The 20,048-nt window shown below is 40.0% G+C and overlaps 1 protein-coding gene across 1 annotated transcript in view; it reads right to left on the reverse strand.

The window, feature by feature from the left end:
* fancc (FA complementation group C) overlaps positions 1 to 20,048 on the reverse strand; it is a 42,342-nt gene that overhangs the window by 597 nt on the left and 21,697 nt on the right. Inside the window, exons 9-15 of the mRNA XM_088336137.1 lie at positions 15,619 to 15,674; positions 15,264 to 15,363; positions 11,917 to 11,986; positions 5,828 to 5,921; positions 5,290 to 5,464; positions 3,834 to 4,040; positions 2,099 to 2,304 (exon numbers count right to left, since the gene is read on the reverse strand). Of these exons, the coding sequence (XP_088192263.1) occupies positions 2,099 to 2,304; positions 3,834 to 4,040; positions 5,290 to 5,464; positions 5,828 to 5,921; positions 11,917 to 11,986; positions 15,264 to 15,363; positions 15,619 to 15,674 (908 nt within the window). The remainder of the gene's footprint in view (positions 1 to 2,098; positions 2,305 to 3,833; positions 4,041 to 5,289; positions 5,465 to 5,827; positions 5,922 to 11,916; positions 11,987 to 15,263; positions 15,364 to 15,618; positions 15,675 to 20,048) is intronic.

Raw genomic sequence — 20,048 nt, forward strand, 5'->3', positions numbered from 1 at the left:
ATTCATTCCACTGATAAATTACCGTACTGTATATTGTTTACGAGATTAGACGCGGCACTCCACATGTAATGGTGGGTGGTTGCTTCCCTTGACCACTATGGTCGTAGGGGCACCATTTTCAGTGTTGTGTCTTGGGCAAGTACAGCCTGGTGGTGCCCATCCCTCTCCAGGCCAACAAAAGTATTAAAAGACAAAAGAAAAAGAATGCTCCGGTGAAAAAAACAAATACGGTAATAATTTGCTGTATTGCGCTTTACTTTTGGGTGATTCTGCATTCTGATTGGTTAAACAGTCTCCCAGCCCCTTTTCTGCCAATAACGTCGCTGTCTAAGTTGTACACATATGTACAACAGCTTGATGAACCTACATTGGTTGGTGGGTTGGATCCCTAAACCACTAGGGTGGGGTACCATTTCCTGTTGTGTGCCTTGGGCAAGTATAACCTGGTGGTGCCCATCCCTCACCAAGCCAACATTACGAAGCGCAAATGTTTCGTGTCAACTAAACACTGGACTGACGAAAACATAAAAACAAAGAGGTAGACGCTTTCTATCGCCAACAAAGTTGGACTGCATTCCAGAGGAAGGTGAAAGCATTTCTACGCCACATTTTCATTTACCAAAAACATCCACACGATGGCAACAAAATACTCTGAAGTAAAATAGTGTTCGCAACACACTTCCACCCCATTTTCGAAATCAATCGTGCAATATCACAGCAGTTACACTTTTAAAATATAATTTGTCAGTATCCAAGTTATGAGTTCAAAAAACTTTAACAAAGTTCAGTACTTTTCTTTGTTAAATGCTTGAGCCTGTAAAAAGCTCTGTTATTGGATTTCAATGTATAGTATAGTTTATGAGAGTATTGAATAAATAAATAGGTTTCTACTTGGCTGATTTTAACTTTCAAGAGTCCTTTATTGAAAACAACCCTGTGAAAAACGAGGGATTACTGTATTGAAGCCTAATCCCTGGATGCTTTTTCCAAGTCGAACAATGAATAAATTCCACTCATACATTACAGAAATAGAATTGTCTTCAAAGTCATTGATGATATACTGTACATTGTTTATGAGATTAGACGTGGCACTCCAGGACAAACGTGATAACTTAAATACTCAAATAAAATCTACAAGTTGTAAGTGCATCACAAAAATAGAGCAAAGACATTGGCAGCACAACTCTTGCTATGGACCTAAGGGGCTGAAATACTATATTTTCATTGAACCCACAGAACAAACCCTATTTGCAGCTCAAACATTTGTTTACAGATAAAAGAAATGTACTTTTTTTTTTACAAATAGTTTCATTACTTCAAAGCAGGGGTCAGCAACCCAAAATGTCACAGCCATACATAAGCCTCATAAGGGAATAAACATACTGTAACCATCTATATTTATTGGAAAACGTTAAGAACGTGCCCTGTTTGTATTTCTATGGAAACTATATATTTATCCAATCCATCCAACGTTTGTGAAAAGGTGCCAGGGAACACCTAGGGAGCGTCAAAGAGCCGCATACGGCTCCAGAGCAAGTTTAGCGGGTCGATGAGTCCAACTTTGATTTTACCCACCCCGCTGGTGCTTTTGCGGGTCCAATGTGTTTTGTTGACATATCGGCTTTTAGAGAAACTGGAAATTTAAAAAGACTTTTGTAATACAACTTTGTCATGCCGTTTAAAAATACGTTGGAATTGATTTGACGTTTTTGTAATACTTAGACTGCGATGTTATTGACGCACAAGCAAACAAGGCAGAAAAGGGGCGGGTGACTGTAAAGCCAATCAGAATGCATAATCTGATCTGTCAAGTAGCAAAAAACCGCGATATATTAGTTATTATTATACATGCAAGCAGAATAAGGGTGTTATTTTTCTCTGCATGCATCTTTGGTGCTGCCCAAGAGTAGTCAGCCATCAGTTTGAGAAGCATTCATCGCAGCCTGACTGCTCCTGCTCTCCTGTCCTTGTGTGTTGTGTGCTCATATCCCGGATGTGAAAAACTCACAACCTTCAATAACGTTGCCAACGTCTCAAGCGGACCCTGAACTCCTGTCGGACCAACGACTGCGTACGTGTGAGTGTGTGAACTCCCTACCTGTCTGAGTGCGAGGAGTGGGCGTGTCCCGCATGAGTGATGAGCACGTGCGAGGGCGTGGCCAGCGCGTCCCGAAGTTGACGGATCCTCACAGAGGGCGCATGGGGACCGCTGCTAGTTTCCCTGTACAGGAGACGCTCTTGACTTGACTCCAGCAGGCTCAGGATGCGACACGCTTTGCTGATGGGACCTAACACAGACGCCACCTGGTGGCAAGCATGCAGAATTACATCAAAACATACTCGACTTGCTGATTATCGACACACAAAAGCATGCAAATGGCAAAAAAAGAGGCTCCAAAAGTTGACAAATCATTTTATACGAATGAACATAGATTTGATAAGTTTGTTTTGTTTTAAATATTGGACACTTAGAAAAAAAAGATTGCATAGGATATCAGCTGGTTAGTTTGACTATTATGAACTGTGTACATCATGATCTCTATTAGCCAATCATTTTGCTGTGCTTTGAATTTGACATGTTTTCAGTGAAACTAACTTCTGGAAACAAAAAGTTTTATTTAAAAAAAAAAAAAGGGCTTAGAAGAGGACAATTCAGAACAGGTTGGAATTTCTTATTTAAGGGGTTGGGTCCTCTACTAATGAAATTCAAAATTCATTAATGTATTCTCTTCATATTTTGATTGTCGACTAATTTATAAAGATATCAACAATATTTTAAAAGTAAAGGATGGTACAAGATTCTGATTTTAGACTTTGATATTGTTGTTGTTTTCAATGTTGGAGACCTGCAAAGGAGATAGCATAGGATACCAGTTGGTTTGATTTGACTACAGACGCTCCCCTACTTACAACCATTCGACTTACGAAAAACTGTAGATACAAACTTTTTTTTTTCGGGATGTCGAAAAATATCCGGACATTGCTGTAAGTCAAATTTTGTATTGTGTGCTGGACAGGACATTACTGTAGTGCTCCTTTCCGCCGCGACCAGTGTGTGGTGGCGCTGTGAGAGCTCACCCAGCATCCACCACAAAGAAGAAATCCGCTTCGTCTTCCAAGTTCGTGTGTAAACATACTATACTGCATCTCCGGCATGCTAAAAACTTTGACATTTTTATTGTTTAATATCTTGTGCATCCATTCAATATGGTTGGTGTAAAGTGTAAAGAAGAGGCAAGCCGTTCCTTTTGAAATGAAAGTGGAATAAGAAAGCTTGATGCGGTTGAGAAAATGGTCGGAACGCTTTTTTTCGGCCACTTTTTACCATGGAGGAATACCTCTTAAAGCTCATCTTCCAAAAGTAAGTTAAACTTAACTTTATAGAGCATATTATTTTATGAAACGTTTATTTTTTAGTACAAAACAGGTCACTTATACAAGCTTTAAAAATACTTAGACCTTAAACATACAAAATATAGCACCGAAGCAACTTACGAACAATCGGCCGGAACGGTTGTAAGTAGGGCAGTACATACACTCCGTATTATGACTGTTTACATCATCGCCATTATCAGCCAATCATGATGCTGTTCATTGCTGACCACACCCTTTAGGGTGGATCTGCTTTTGTAACCTAGGAAATTTAATCAAAGGATCAGGGGAGGGCCTTTAGAGGTTGGAATTTCTGATCCGAAGGCTCGCATCCCTGTTCTCCTTGCAAGTTTGAAATCCATTGATGAATCCTCATTTTGAATGTCTTCTAAACTTTAAACATATCAGACCGTTTCCCTTCCAACTTCTCCAGTTTCCCGTCTGCAAGTCGGCCATCTCACTTTGAAGATGACGGGTGCGCAGATGCTCAGCGACTGGCAGGAAAAGATGGCGCAGTTCAGCATCAGTCTGAGGATCAACACTGGCGATGGCCGCGGAGCGCTCGCTGAGACAAGGGCCAGCAGGGGGCGTAGAGCCTCGGAGGGGTCGGTTTGACGGGGAACCGAGAAAAGGTCGCGCGTGAGCTCCCAGGCTCGCTGGACACAAACCTGCCAGTACAAACAGACGTCAATATGAGGCGAAGAACGGAAAGACGGTTGCAGACGGTGGCGCCTCTCCGCTGTTAGCAGAGAAGGATCCATATTTCGTCATTGTCTTCGCATAGATAGCGGTAATCATTGATTTCCTTTTTTATGTGCCTGACCCTCCCTTCTCCATTGGTTTTCCCCAATTATTTTAAAACAGTTTTGACTGATTTCTACCATATTTTGAAAACTAAACACCCCAATTCAGCCAAAAATTTGAAAGTGAGCCTTATGTAACATAATCACGGTTGATTAAATAGGAAATGCATAGTTACAACTAGATGACACTGCATACGGTAACTATTCTGCCTTTGATAATCGCATAAAATGGTCTTCTAGTGCCCTCTTGTGGTGAATATGATCATTGCAAATCCTCTTTTGTTGTAATTGTTTATAAGAAACGTATTGTGATTTTTATTCATGGGAATTAACGTACGTGTATAGTTAGCAATCAAACAGGACTCTTTAGTACTTTGTTATTAGTTTTGTTTTGTTATTTTTTAAGTTTTACGGCAACCTTACAAGGTTAATGGTTGAGGCCATTCTCCAAATAAACAGCTTAAGAAAATAAATGGGGTACTTCGGGACGTTGTTTGCTAGCTGTCAAAAAGGGGGTTACTGTACTTCAGAGTGAGGACATCACAGTAAACTTTTATGAATTAATTTTAGTGTTAAAACCATATGTCATGTTAATTTGTGTTCCATGAATCATTTTAATTGAATGAATTCATTTGTTTATTCCACACTAGCTCTTACTGTACACCTTAAAGTCCAGTGTGCCTTATATATAAAAATAAATCACAAAACACTATCTTGGGGGGGAGTGCTTTACAATCCAGTGCAGCTTATAACGTACAGTCTTTCAAATAAAACGGAGATTGTGTCCTTACAATCCCAAATTCTTATATGAGGCCGAAATGGCAGCTAAGAGAAAAATACCATCCTCATGCCGTCCAAATTGAGGTTAGAGCGCTCGTCTTTCCTGCACTCACTTCATATCTCACAATGGACCTCGCTGTCTGAAGTTTATAGGTGGACGGCCATTGTATTAGATTTGCCCTTTCCCTCACCATTGGGTAATTATCACCGTTTGCTACTTATCGCATGATGTCACTATATTTTTATAACAGGAAACTTGCCTTTAAGTCAATAAATTTCTATTTGAATGGCTATTTCAGGTGTGAACGAACGGCTTGTTTAAAGACAGAATTACCTGTCGTTCATCCCGACGGTGCCTCCTGTTGGTGGGGTGATGGTAAAAAGTCAGAAGCCACAGCAAGGGCTTGCAGGTACCAGGCTTGCTGGTGGCCAGCAACTGGAGAGCCACCTGCACCCAGTGAGAACACTGGACCAGCAGGAACCAGGCCTCAAACAAGTTACCCCATACACTAAATGGATGACGTTACTTTTATTCAAAATCTTTGGATTAAACTTAAAATTACCTTATTTTCCGGACTATGAGGCGCACCAAAAACCCCAAATTGGGCAGAAATTTGAAAGTGTGGCTTATAAACCGGTGTGCCTTACATCCTGCCAAATACAGTATTTATACGCGTTTAACGATATACAGTAATCGCTTAGTTTTTTTGCAGGAGTTGCATTCAAAAAATGTCTCACGATAGTCAAAACCTGCGAAACAGAAGCCTCTATTTATTCATTCATATATTAATCAAGAAAAATTTGGGGGGTGGGACTTATAGTACGGTGCGCCTTATAGTGTGGAAACTACGACCCAATTCGGATAGACAGACCTGGTGCGAGCACCTTCCTTCTCTTCCTCTTCTGTCAGCTTCTGTAGCGAATCGCTGAGCCAATTCAGGTGACGTCTGCAAGCCTCCCCAGATGCTTTTGCAAAGAACACATTAGCTCACGCAGCACTCAAATCTGCACTTTTTACACTCAATTAGAGTCTGAAAATCATGCAATCGAGCAAAATGTCCCAAATATAAAAGCTCTGCTCTTCGAAAAACGATGACGATGCAGTTGGGGAGAATTCAGGCTTTTTTAGGTAAATGGATACATTTGTGAGTTGATTTTGTTGGCCTTTCAACAATACAGAGTTTATTATTCTGTATATTTATCAAAGCCAGATTCAATCGCATTTGAGACCTTTTATCGGGTGGAACTTTCAAGTGTACCAACTAAAGTGCACGTGTAGTGTACATTGCTATACTTATTCTCTCAGTTAAACCCTTAAAGCAAGGTTGCCAACCTTTTTTATGCTTTTTGTTACGAATTAGTGAGAAGGGCTAGCATTTGATATGAATTTCTAAAATAACATGTTATTGCTATGTTGTTACCATGTTATTACTATTATATTACGATGTTAAAATGAGATCAGTCAACCACTTAACAACATGCCAGTTAGAAATCAAATTTCCTAGAAAATCACAATGACCCATGATATATTCTTAGAAACCAAGCGACTCTGGTGGTCTTAGGACTACTACCATATAAGAGACCCTTGGTTTAAAGTGGCTCTGTGAATTATCTAACACAAAGGGTGCATTTGTTAAAAAAAAACCAATATTGATTGAATAATAAGAAAAAATAAATCATATAAACTGGGTTCTCCAGGGTTAAAATCCTGGTAGGTTGACAAATTTGTATTCATTTTACATGATACAAGCCTCACCTAGAGGAGGGGTCTAAAACTTGTGTGAAGCGTGCCATTTGCCGACCGAAAGATGATAATTTGTGCCCTCCGCCTGCCTTAATATGAATTCAATTGGTATTGGGGCCCCGCGCAAATTTGTTGTAGATGCTACCTCCTTGTTAATTAGTTAGGCAGGGCTCAAAATTCACTTGCTCATGTTTTGAAAGCGATTATTCGTCTGCCCTGGAATTTGATTGGCTGGCTACTTCCTGGTTTGAACCATGGCCGTGAGTTAAACTTGAACAATTGAACTAATTCCATGAGTCATATTTTGCAATCTAATAGCAAAATATTGTACTTATATTGAAACATAGAAGGGCGGCTGAGTGTTTAGAGCGTCCGCGGCACTGTTTTGGGGTCATGGGATCGAATCCTCCTGTGCGGAGTTTGCATGTTCTCCCCGTGCTTGCATGGGTTTCCTCCGGGCACTCCGGTTTCCTTCCACATTCCATAAACATGCATTTCAGGTTGATTGGCATGTCCAAATTGTCCCGAGTTGTGAATGAGTGACTGAATGGTTGTCTGTCTTTGTGTGCCCTACAACTGGCTGGCAACGAGTTCAGGGTGTCCCTCTGCCCACTGCCTGAAGATAGCTGGGATGGGCTCCAGCACCCCCGCGATCCTACTGAGGAAAAGCGGTGCAGGTAATAGATGAATGGATGAAACATGGAACCAGGTATGGGAGATCGCCACCACTGTTGAACTACAGCTTAAAGGACAGTGAATGCATCTTGCATGCAACTTTGGGTGAGTTTCTGCCTTTGAGACAAGTTGATTATAATTTTACCACTCAAATTTTTAAGTTTCTTAAGTATTTATTACCCCAGATTAGTAGAAGAGGTATAAAGTATTTATTACATGCTGTATTATTTCCCTTTTTAAGACATATGGATTTTCTTAATAATTCTTAAAAACGCTTTTTTTTTTTTTTTTTTTAGATCTTATTTTTTTGTAAAACGATCTTTATTGTATCTTTCCTTGTGGAAAGGAGGTTAAGGCCCAACCTCACCCAGACCTGAACTCCAGCGGCCCCACAGTAATTTAGGGTTGAGACCCCTAATCTAGAGGCAGCTGACAAGATTGTTTCGCGATCTAGCTGCTAAAAAAATAAAATTTAAAAATGAGGTAAATTCTAGCTTTTTTGGCCCCTTTTGAGTATCTGTTTTTAATCTTCCCTGTGATTTTAGCACTTGTTTTCGAGTGCACTACACAATGAAGCGACATCTGGTGATCAAATACTACACAGTGTCTCTTTACAAGAAACGATGGAGGTAGTATTATTTCACACTTATTTATAGTATTTAATAGGATAAAGGGGTAGGGAAAATAAGCATCTGCTTCTGACTACCCCTTTTCGAACATGTTATGTGACTTTATTTTGTTGTTGACACATTGTTTTGGTCCTGTTTTTAATATTCAAAATAAAGTTTTCATTCATTCATTCACACTTCTTGCTGGTAAAACAAAAACTTATATATATATATATATATATATATATATATATATATATATATATACACAAGTATACCTCCTTTTTTAAAATACTTGGAGGTTGAAAATGTGCTTTTATTTTAACATGAGGCTCCACTAGAATGAGCTAAATGATTGTCTGTCATCTTGCTGCTGTCGGTACCTCTCAAATCCAAAAACCCTTAGAAAGAAAAAGAAAAAAAAAGAAAAACGCTATTGTTTGGACACCCAAACCCCTGTGGTCTCTATTCTTTCTTTCACTTATTAGCACTTGTTTTTCGGTTGCTCGACACTCCACGACATCTAGTGGTCAAAAAACACATACTATCCTTTCGAGCTTTGATTAATACTGCAAAGACAACTTTGGAGTGAGCATCAAAGCAGGATCAACAAATGTGAAAAGTTCACTTTTTATTTACATTCAGGCTGTCGTGAAGAATTCCCTTTTGTGGCACGCACAAGAATAAATTGTAATCATTGACAGAGTTCCTGCTATGCTCCATTGCTGCCATAATGGCCCCATTCATGTCAATTCTTGCACAGATGGAGGACAGGTGTTGGAACACACTGATAAATGTATAGAATATGGTAACCTTTTTTGACGCATTTTAAGTCAAGGTATGTTTATTTGTATAGCCCTTAATTACAAGGGGCAGTGTCAGTTATTTAACCATTAGATGTCGCCGGATTGTGAAATGCAACTAAAAATGAGTTCCACAAAGCATGGAGTAAAAGTCAAGTCATATCATGTTTATTGGTATAGACCTTAATCACAAAGAGTCTCAAAGAGATGCACAGACCACGGATTATTGCAAACCAGACTATAATTACACCATCCCCTGATCCAAAACCTACATAAGGGCAAGGAAGAACTCAAAAACCTCAACATGAAAACAAAACAAAAAAAACTTTAAGAAGGGACCGCATATGAGGTAATTCCACTTCTGCAAGAAAAGCGGATTCTAAACGCAAGGAATTTACAGAAGATGAGTTGGTCAGGCTTTCATTTACGATCATTCAATTCAAATTGCCGTGTACTTTTGAAGGGACTGTGTGTATTACTTAGCGGCTCCTAGTGGTTAAAGGACAATATTGATTTGAACAACAAGCAAACAAAAACAAACTATCAAATAAATGCTTGTAGGTTGACAATTTTAGTTATGAAGCTCACTGATAGGTAGCTAACATGATTGTCTGACATCCTGCTACTAAGGGTACCTTAAAAAAAAGGAAAATACATAAGAATAAAATAATTTAAAAGCAAACCTTGAGAAAGACTGGGCATAAAAATTAGAAGAAAAATGATGCGGTTTGGTCAGTTAGAGTACTGTATTCGTAGTTTGTAATCGTCCTTGTAGCACTCATTTTCAGGTTGCACTACACTGAACTGTGACAACTAGTGTTTCCCTTTAAATACTTTTTTGAATCTATTTCAAGGTATTGGACTTGTTCTCAGATTCATGGACTTAGTCCATTCTAAGAGCTACAAGAACCTTGTGTGGTATTTGCGATTGTGTTGTTTCGTTAAAAGGTTTGGCCAAATAAAAGAACAGTGAGTATAATTTTCAGGGATCAGAATGGAGATTTTCATTTTCAGCTGAAATAGCCAGCGTCCAGGAATAAACCAGGGCGGAGCCCCCCTCCCCAAACCAACCCCCATCTCCCCCCCCCCAAAAAAAAAAAACAAAAACCTGGGTTTTAGGCAATTTACTTGTCCAAAACCATGCTTATATTTATCATTTAAGTAACATTTTTCGAAGATTATATATTAAATAATTTGCCCACATAAATGATTTTTTTGTAAATACTGCAAGATAAGTTCAAATGCAGTTCAGTCCCTGCAGCTTGTGCGACAATGCGGCCAATTTTTCTAACGGCCGCCAGGGTGCGCCAGAGCAATAAAGGAAAGAGTGAGACAGTCGGATTTTGAATTTGTTTGCTACGCAAGAGAAAAAGTCGGAATGCCTTTGGGGTTCAAAAACAGCGGAAATCCGCGGATCCGCGGAAAATTCTGATCCCTGAATTTTGCTCCTCTAAGTGCTAATAAAAATTAATTCAATAAAAAAATCATGTAAACCTATATTGTATTAAGGAAAAAAAAATACGTAAACTATTATACAAATATGCATTTTTAAAAATAATTCTAGGTTGAGAAATTTGCATTGATTTGACTTGAGGCTCACATATAGGAAGCTGACATGATTGTCAACCATACTGCTTCAAAAACCAAAAAACTCAGAAAAGACTAGGCAAAAACATGTGAGGAAAACATTGTGTGGTCATTTTGAGTCTCGAAATTTGTAATATTCCATGTGGTTTTTAGAGCTTGTTTTCAGTTGCACAACACATTACAGTGACATCTACTGGTCAAATTACACAATGTCCTTTTAAGAAGAATCACAACCTGGAGGCGGTTGGTCTCCTTCCTTGCGTGAGCTGTAGCATAGAGAGGCAGCTCCTTGTGTGTCCTTTTATGTTTTTTGTTTGGCCGATAGACTCAAACAAGTCAAATTGATTTAAGTACATCTACATACGAATGTCTGTACATATAAAGTTTCAGGTTACAAAGTACATAAACTGGAAAATATTCTCTCTAGTTACAAAGGAGTTTCAGGTTACTAGTTCAAAAATCCAGTACAGCACGCACCTGAGAGCTACTCAGTTTCTTGAAATACTGGCTATTGCTTAAAATCTGCCTGGCAAACCATTGTGTATGCATACTCCCAGCATGCTCTTCGTGTCACAGTCACAGTTCAGAGACATCAAGGTGGAGGAGTTCCAGCAAGATAGCGGGTAGGAGGACGCAGCCATCATTCTAGCAGCCCAAATTAAAGACGTTCAAGCAAAATTCCATGTAGTCTCGAAATTTGTCGAAAGGAATCACCCAAAACACATGTTGATGGGTCTGGCTATCGCCATTTACCAGATCGGCGGCCTTGCGGGTAGGGCGCCCGCCCAGAGACTGGGAGGTTGCTGTTTCGAGCCTCATACCTAAGACTTATAACATTGGTACCCATTGTCTCCTGCTTGGCGTTCGGCATTAGGGGGAGGAATTGGGTTGTTTGGTCAACACATCAGTTAGTTTCAAAATGGACCCATTAGAATCTCATTGTAGGAATGTGGTACCATTAAAACTGAAACTGAACTATGTCTGCTTGAGCATTTCAGATAGATTGTCAAAAACAGGCAAAAGCAGACGTCATTGGATCGGTTTTTTTTTTCAAGAAACGTGAGGCAAAAAGGAAAATTAATACTTCTATTATTTCCTCTGCATGATGTGTCTCTTGTTTTATGTTTATTGTGCGGAAATGTATTTGTTTAATGTTATGATGCTCCTTAAGAATTTATTTAAAATATATACTTTACTTTTGCAGAGCTTGAAATGGATTAGCGAGTTTGCATTCAAAATTTGTCTCTACTTTCGAAGTTCTCAGGTCACGAAGGTACTCCCACAACAAATTAAATTCATAAGTAGAGGTACCATTGTATAGAACTCCAGCTTTTCTATTGATTGCCCAGGTTAGCACTCCAAGTAGGAGATGGATAACTTTGACGGCACATCACATGAGCGTCATCACAACTGCCCATTAACTAATATTGATCAGCGGAACAAGTGTTCATTCAAAACGGAGCAGGAAGTAGCTTTTTACTCAGACAACACGATGTGTTGTGCATTGAGTGATTGTGCAGACTCACACACAAACGCACACTAACCTGGAGGCTGGGTCAAGAGCGGAAGCATCAGATTTGGGGGCGAGTGAGGGAAGAAAGCCTTCAAGGGAGTCTGAAGTGGCAGGAGAAAAATTGGAATAAATGGATGTCGCTCTGTCAATGATAAACGTGGCACTGATGGCAAGGTTATGGTAGCAGTGACACACTGTGCTGTAATGTAGCGTCTAAAACAGGGGTCAGGAACCTATGGCTCGCGAGCCATATATGGCTCTTTCTATGAGTATCTGTGGCTCAGAGACCAATTTGATTGCATGCAAAATTTCTCCATCTTGTTCAAAACCGGGACTGTCTATCCTATTCAGGTACACGTAAAGCCAAACCAAAGCTAAATGCGAAGGAAACACTTCGCAGTATATACAGGGCACGTTTTTCACTACAATTTACAGTCAAGGTGTCACACAAAAAAAGGGGAAAAAGAACTCGTTTTGGCTGTACAACGCTAAAGAATCCTTTATTTAAAAGTTCACTATATAATCTGTGTTCGGTGTTCAGATACTTTATGATGAATCCACAGAACTGTAAATACGCCAAAACACCGGAAGAGAACTTAGTCATTTGATTGGGTGAGTGGGAGGGATGGGTGGAGCTATGCAAAAAGTACAAGCATTCCCTCCCATCTCTCGCCAAAGGTAAGCACATAAGGCTCCCTATTCTCAGAATGTTGTGACGTTTTTACAAAATAAATGCTTGCATCTGGTTTTGAAACCAATATGTATGAAAAAAGGGTCAAAAGGAGTTTAACCGATCTTGAGTAATTGCAAGAAAGAGACAAGTTTAAAGTGGTCTGTTTGTTGAATTTGGGACAGGGGCTCTGGCATTATTCTCTTTTCATAATTTTTATCAAATCATCAAAAATAAATGTGCTGAAGACTAAGCTTTTGTCTGTGGCGCGGGTTTAGCAATTTAGTAAATTTGTCTCATAATATATGGTGTGGCTCTTTCCCAAAATAAAATTAATATTTTTTGCTTTTATGGCTCTTTGAGTCAAAAAGGTTCCCGACCCCTGGTCTAAAAGGACGGCGTCTGTTGAATGGGCTGACACTGCCATCTAGTGTTCGCCATATTACATAAAGGAACACATGTCAGTATGGTTGGAAAATTCGGACAGGAAAAACAGAGCAATAAGATACTTTAAAACATGGGGGGAGGGGGAAATACTGCCTTTTGGGCCACATGCTGCCCACCAGGCTTTTTCATCAACGAAAATGTTAAAAATATAATGACAAAATAGTTAATACAAAGTACGACTGAGAAAAAAAAAACATTTTGGTGCCAACTTTGTCCTCATCGTTCCATTGCGTGTCTGGACAAAAATACCGAAATACTAAAAAAACTACTACGAAATTAAATAGTAAATTTTGTGCGTTAAACATTGCCCACATTTGGCCTCCTTGAACTTTGTGACCTTTAGCCACATTTCAGATTTCAAACATCAATATATAAGACTAATTTCTTGTGAACCATCAATGATAAGTGGGACACAATCAGGAAGTGGAACAGATTTTTAAAAACTTTTTTAACAAATAAAAAACGAAAAAGTGGGTGTGCAAAATTATTCAGCCCCATTGAGTTAAAACTTTGTAGCGCCAGGTTTTGCTGCGATTAAAGCTGCAAGTCGCTTGGGGTATGTCTCTATCAGTTTTGCACATCTAGAAACTGATTTTTGTCCATTCCTCCTTGCAAAACAGCTCGAGCTCAGTGAGGCCGGATGAAAAGCGTTTGTAAACAGCAGTTTTCAGTTCTTCCCACAAATTCTCAATTCGCTTGAGGTCTGGACTTTGACTTGGCCATTCTAACCCTTTGATATGTTTTTTGGTGAACCATTCCATTGTAGCTTTTGCTTTATGTTTTGGATCATTGTCTTGTTAGTGACAAATCTCCGTCCCAGTGTCAGGTCTTTTGCGGACTTCCAGAATGGTTCTGTATTTGGCCCCATCCATCTTCCCATCAATTTGAACCATCTTCCCTGTCCCAGCTTAAGAAAAGCAGGCCCAAACCATGTTGCTGCCACCACCATGTTTGACTGTGGGGATGGTGTGTTGAGGGTGATGAGCCGTGCTGCACTTACGCCACACATAAAGTCTTGCATTCTTGCCACATGTTTGGTGCGTCTCCCGAGTGGCTTGTGGCAAACTTTAACGACACTTTTTATGGATATCTTTAAGAAATGGCTACCTTCTTGCCACTCTTCCATAAAGGCTAGATTTGTGCAGTACACGACTGATTGTTGTCCTATGGACACAGATTCTCCCACCTCAGCTGTAGACCTCTGCAGTTTATCCAGAGTGATCATGGGCCTCTTGGCTGCATTTCTGATCAGTTTTCTCCTTGTATGAGCTGAAGGTTTAGGGGGACGGGCCCAATCTCGGTCGATTTGCATTGGTCTGATACTCCTTCCATTTCAATATTATTGCTTGCACAGTCCTCCTTGGGATGTTTAAAGCTTGAGCAATCTTTTTGTATCCAAATCCAGCTTTAAGCTTCTCCACAACAGTATCTCGGATCTGCCTGGTGTGTTCTTGGTTCTTCATAATACTCTCTGTGTTTCAAACAGAACTCAGACTATCAAGAGTGCAGGTGGCATTTATACAGAGACTTGATTACACACAGGCTGATTCCATTTATCATCGTTTGTCATTTATACCAACATTGAATCATTCAGAGATCCTCACTGAACTTCTGGACAGAGTTTGCTGCACTGAAAGGAAAGGGGCTGAATAATTTTGCACACCCACTTTTACGGTTTTTTATTTGTTAAAAATTTTAAAAATATCCAATAAAGTGTGTTCCACTTCATGATTGAGTCCCACTTTTTGTTGATGCTTCACAATAAATTACAGTTTTATATCTTTATGTTTGGATTTTAAAATGAGGCAAAAGGTCACAAAGTATAAGCGAGCCGAATAGTTTTGCAAGCCACTGTAAAGTGAAAAAAAGAGCTTTTTTAAGCGACCCCAAACTTTTGAACGGTTGTGTATACAAAGTTGTAAAATTATTATTCAATTACAATGAAAATTATTTTACATTATACAAAACTTACAAGTATAAACATTTTATAGAATATTTGTACTGTAGCCCTGACAGTTTTTGAAAAGACAACGACTTTTTTGCACCAACAATTACCAGAACTATTACAAAGTCATTTAGAACTGTGAAACTGTAATATGAGAGAAACGTATGATTAATTGAGATAAATATTTAAGTAAATTTGGGTGAGCATAAATGCATTAATCTCCTCATGCCAGTCATATAAACTGGTCTGATAACATTCCTAGATGAAAGGCAAAAATTGTAATGAAATCATCTTTAAAATATGAAGTATACAGTACCAGAGTTTGAGTGAGAGTCAGTTCCCTATAGAAGCGGCTGGTGAAGCTTTGGATGAGCTCCCTAATGCATGGGTGATCCTCGTGTTTTTTAATCATGGACCTGCAAAATACACAAGTAAAAAACTCCAGATAAACACGATGTAAATAACTTAAAGCTGGTTTATTCCAACCATCACACAAAGTGTACACAAAAGTCGATGTGCAAGGGCATAGGATTGGTCTTGGCTACGTTGGGGATATACCACGTTATTTAGTGAACAGATAAGATAGGTGGGGACAAAACAATGGCTAAATATTGGTGGGGACAAGTCCCCTCCGTCCATGCCAAAACTACGCTCTTGTCCATGTTACTCACCTGAAGATGTCGTTCACCACCAAGAAGATGGAGCAGTGTTGAGCGCAGGCCCTTGGCTAGAAAACAAGCAAACGGGTTGTGAGCAAAACACCACTAGATGTCCCACCAGGACAACTTTACCCAAGTCAGCTCCGGTTTCATTTTCTTTTCATTTCCACTAAGCACTTCATATGGTTTACATTTAACACATTCTGAAAAACGCCCCAGCACAAACGCTTACCAGATGGGCTTTGCTCTTTTTAAAGATAAGGCTCTACAGTTGATTCGGATTCTCGACATTTTAATTAATACCCAAAGTTTACTGTGTGATCTTGTTCAAAGGCGAAGCTTGCTCATGTCTGCAAATAACTCCTGTTTGAGTGTCATTTCAAATATCCATGTTAGTAGACAGAATGGTCTTTTTTTTTTTTTTTTTTTTAGACAAAAGCCGGAATTTTTCAAGATCACTGCAGGAACTTTGCCTATATACATTGTAAAAAATACATATGAAATGAAAAACAACAACAATACAGTTTTATAATTGGCCATAACACAAAAAAATAGAAATTTCCTAACTAGGAATAAATATTGTTGATATTGACTAGACCCAAGTCTGAAAGTCAAAGTAATAGGCTTTTTTGTACTATTAAGTTTAAAAATACAAGGCGATCTAGTACATAACACAAAATGTTATGGTTCTGACTTTATGACTTCAATGTACAGAGTTTAATATGGATGTACAGTGGTGAGCTAAGCAAATGTATACAAACACACTAAGTAGCACCTCAGACAGACAAGTCACAAGACTAGTTGGTGGAAAAAGTTCAGTTTTAAGTTTACATTTATTCCTATGTGATTTTGCAGAGGTCTGGTAGAAATACTATGCCGTACCCCTATTACCAGAAACCAGTGGTGGGCCGTTCATTCATTACTTATTGCCAGGGTCAGAAATCTACGCAAAGGTCTACACAGCATTAGCTTTGATAGCGATAGAAAAGAACTTCTTGATGGAACTGCATGTATGTGCATGTATAATCTTTGCCAGAGTAATTGAAATCTTCATGAGGAAAGAAAAGAGGTTGGATTTTGTGCACAAAATTAAAGGATTTTGGCGAGTAAAATGTGGTTATATTCCTAAATAATAATGCAATTCTACAATGTTATTATTGATGCTTTTATATGTGTCTGCAGTAATTGTTTTGAAGCCATAAACTAGTTCTTGAGAATTGGATTGATTCAGACGTAACACTCCTTAAATCACATGTGCGAAATGAACGGTCCGCTACCGCCAGTTACAAAGTGATGCCATCCTGAAAATCCTTTCAGAAACGTGTGACGCCATCTATCAAAGCAAGTGGATTTGCAGGTATATCTGGTAAAACAAAACTTGCATGTGAGCAACTGGGTGGGCTCCAGTAACAAATTAGGTATACTTGTATGCGTGCGCTGTGTGCATTGTAAACAAAAGCAAAGTGAACAAGTGTGTATTTTCATAATTCTTGGCATGCCAATTTGCACACTGTGCCACAGCTTGTGCTATTTGAAACAGATGGGCCTTCCTTTCCAGTGTCCGCCTCCATTACCTTGCAGCTAACACTTGGAGGAAGCTAAATTACAACACACAACAACATCCTGTTTTCTTTTGGAAACGAGCAAGCGAAGGTTTATTGTCATTGGCTATGCGTAGTGGCACATACCCAAAGAGGGATTGTCTTCGCTGATGTCAGGTTTTCCTCATTTGACTGCAGTCATTAATAACAAGGAGTAAACAAACACAAAGGGGCTGCACATGAGTGCACCAGTCTGAAATTGAAACATCCTTAAGAGCTGGGTAAAACCTAACATTTGCCTCCAACCTGTTTAGTGACAGACACACTACAACAGATGGAATGAGTATTTCACCAAAACCCGGCTGTGTCTAAAGACTTGCTTGTGTATCAAGGTGATAAAAACAAGAGATGAAACAGAAATGGTTCAGATTCAGATTCAGATTCAGATCTACTTTATTGTCATTCTAGTACACGTGTATACAGAACGAAATGTCGATGCATCTGACCCCCACAGTTTCCTTGAATGTACAGATATAAATAAAGTTGTATTGTATTTTGGCTACGTATAGTATTTTACCATAGTGCCGATAGTGCAAGAAGAGTAGCTAACCAGATGTGCAAAATGGGCAGTCAGGTTAACAAGTCAGGTACACAGTAACATTAACACTGTAACAATAACGCTGTAATTACAATAGTGCAGAGAGCAATGTGCAAGGAGTGGCAAGCTATAAAAAAACTGCCAGTAGTGCAAAAAGTCAGATTAGCAGCCGTTTAGATTTAAGTTAACTATATGTTAGATTGACCATTTAACAGTCTAATGGCCAGGGGGACTAGACTATTGCGGAGCCTGGTGGTCCTGCACCGCACACTGCAGTACCTCTTCCCAGAGGCTAGCAGAGTGAACAGTCCATGATGGGGGTGAGAGGGGTCCCCGGTAATGTTCTTAGCATGGGATAGGCAGCGCTTCTGGCCAATGTCCTGAATGGAGGGAAGTGTAGTCCCGATTATTTTCTCTGCTGTCCTCGTTACCCTCCTCACACTACCCCAGTCGGTAGGTTGAAAGCATAAGCAAATATCAGATCAGCGTAAACAAATGTTTACCCTCTCAGTCTCTCCCTTTTACATACAGAAATGTGTACAACTTGTTGAAGTCACTGTGGTGTTTCAAAAAGCTCGTCAGTGGCAAGGCCCCAAGGGTGGATAAGATCCACCAAGAGTTCATTAAGTCTCTGGATGTTATGGGCGTGTCATTGTTGACACGCCTCTGTAACATTGCTTGGACATCGGAGACAGTACCTCTGGACTGACAGACTGTGGTGGTGGTCCTTCTTTTCAAGAAGGGGACCGGAGAGTGTGGTCCAACTCCAGGTAATTACACTTCTCATCCTTCCTGGGAAGGTCTATTAGGGGCACTGGAGAAAATGGTCCTTCAGGAAGTCGAATCTTAGATCCAAAAAGAGCAGTGTGGTTTTGCTCCAGGCCGTGGAACAGTGGACCAGCTCTGTATGGTCCTCGAAGGAGCATTGGAGTGCCTTTGTGTTTAGTGGACATGGAGAAAGTATTCACTGTGTTTGTCTGGGAGCTCTATAGGGGATGTTGCTGGAGGATGGGCTACTGCACAGTCTTATCAGGGCTTATCGCTGCATCATGCCCTGTGCCAGAGTTTGGTCCGTATTGCCCCAGTAAGATTGATCTATTTCTAGTGGGAGTTGAACCCTGCCAGGGCTGCCCTTTTTCACCGACAATGTTCATAACTTTTATGGACAGAATTTCTAGGCGCAGCCTTGGCGGGAAGGGGTCCGGTTTGGAAGCCTCAGCATTGCATCTCTGCTTTTTGCAGATGATGTGGTTCTGTTGGCTTCCTTAAGTCATGATCTTCAGCTATTACTCGAGCGGTTCACAGCGAGTGTGAAGCGGTCGGGATGAAGATCACATAGTTTTCATCCGGAAAAGAGTGGCATGCTCTGTCCGGGTCAAGGATGAGATCCTTCCCCAAGTGGAGGAGTTCAAGTAATCGGGGTCCTGTTCACGAGTGAGGGTAGGATGGAACGAGAGATTAACAGATGGATCGATGCAGTGTCTGCCATTATGCGGTCACTGTACCGGTCCGTGGTGGTGAAGAACGAGCTGAGCCAAAGGCAACGCTCTCGATTTACTGGTCGATCTACGTTATTACCCTCACCTATGGTCATGAACAAAAAACAATATCCTGGATACAACCGGCTGAAATGAATTTACTCCGCAGGGTGTCTGGGCTCTCCCTTTAGACATAGGGGTAACCCTTTGAAAACTCGATTTTTAGAATGTTGTAAATAAGATTCTTCTAGCTGGTGTTTCTATTACGCTATGTGATTTTGCATCTGGATTAGATAAGTTCTATTTAACCTTACTGTCACAATTGTTTTTTTTTTCCTTTTAGCCTGTTTGTGTTTTCTTTTGTGTTCCCCTGGACGACTAAATAGTTTGTAGCTCAATCTGATTCGTACAAAATTGCAAATATGATGAGGGTGGCTAAGGGGGTCAGGGGGTTGTTCAGTAAGCCCAAGGATTGCCTGTACAATACCATCTCCCTCCTGGTCATGTGTTGTTGTGCTCTTGGGCAAGACAATTAGCACACCTTGTCTCTATAATGCCATCCAAAATTTTTGAAAGATGCAAATGGTCGAAAGCTGTAGGTACGGACTGCCCCGGGCAGCTATAATTAAATGTGTAGCATACCACAAAAAAAACTGTGAACACGTGAATGAATAATCCCTCCTGACCAATGTTCCCTCTGATTTTCCACGGGTCTGAGCGTTCACACAAAGTCGGTAAGCAACGCTTGAAACGACAGTGAGCAACGGCAATCCCAAGTGTGGCAACTAATCCATTATCAAACATGTCCAAAACTTGACATCAAGT

The sequence above is a fragment of the Urocampus carinirostris genome, chromosome 5, assembly GCF_059441175.1.
Source record: "Urocampus carinirostris isolate Australia breed hairy pipefish chromosome 5, RoL_Ucar_1.0, whole genome shotgun sequence".
NCBI classification, from domain to species: Eukaryota; Metazoa; Chordata; class Actinopteri; order Syngnathiformes; family Syngnathidae; genus Urocampus; species Urocampus carinirostris.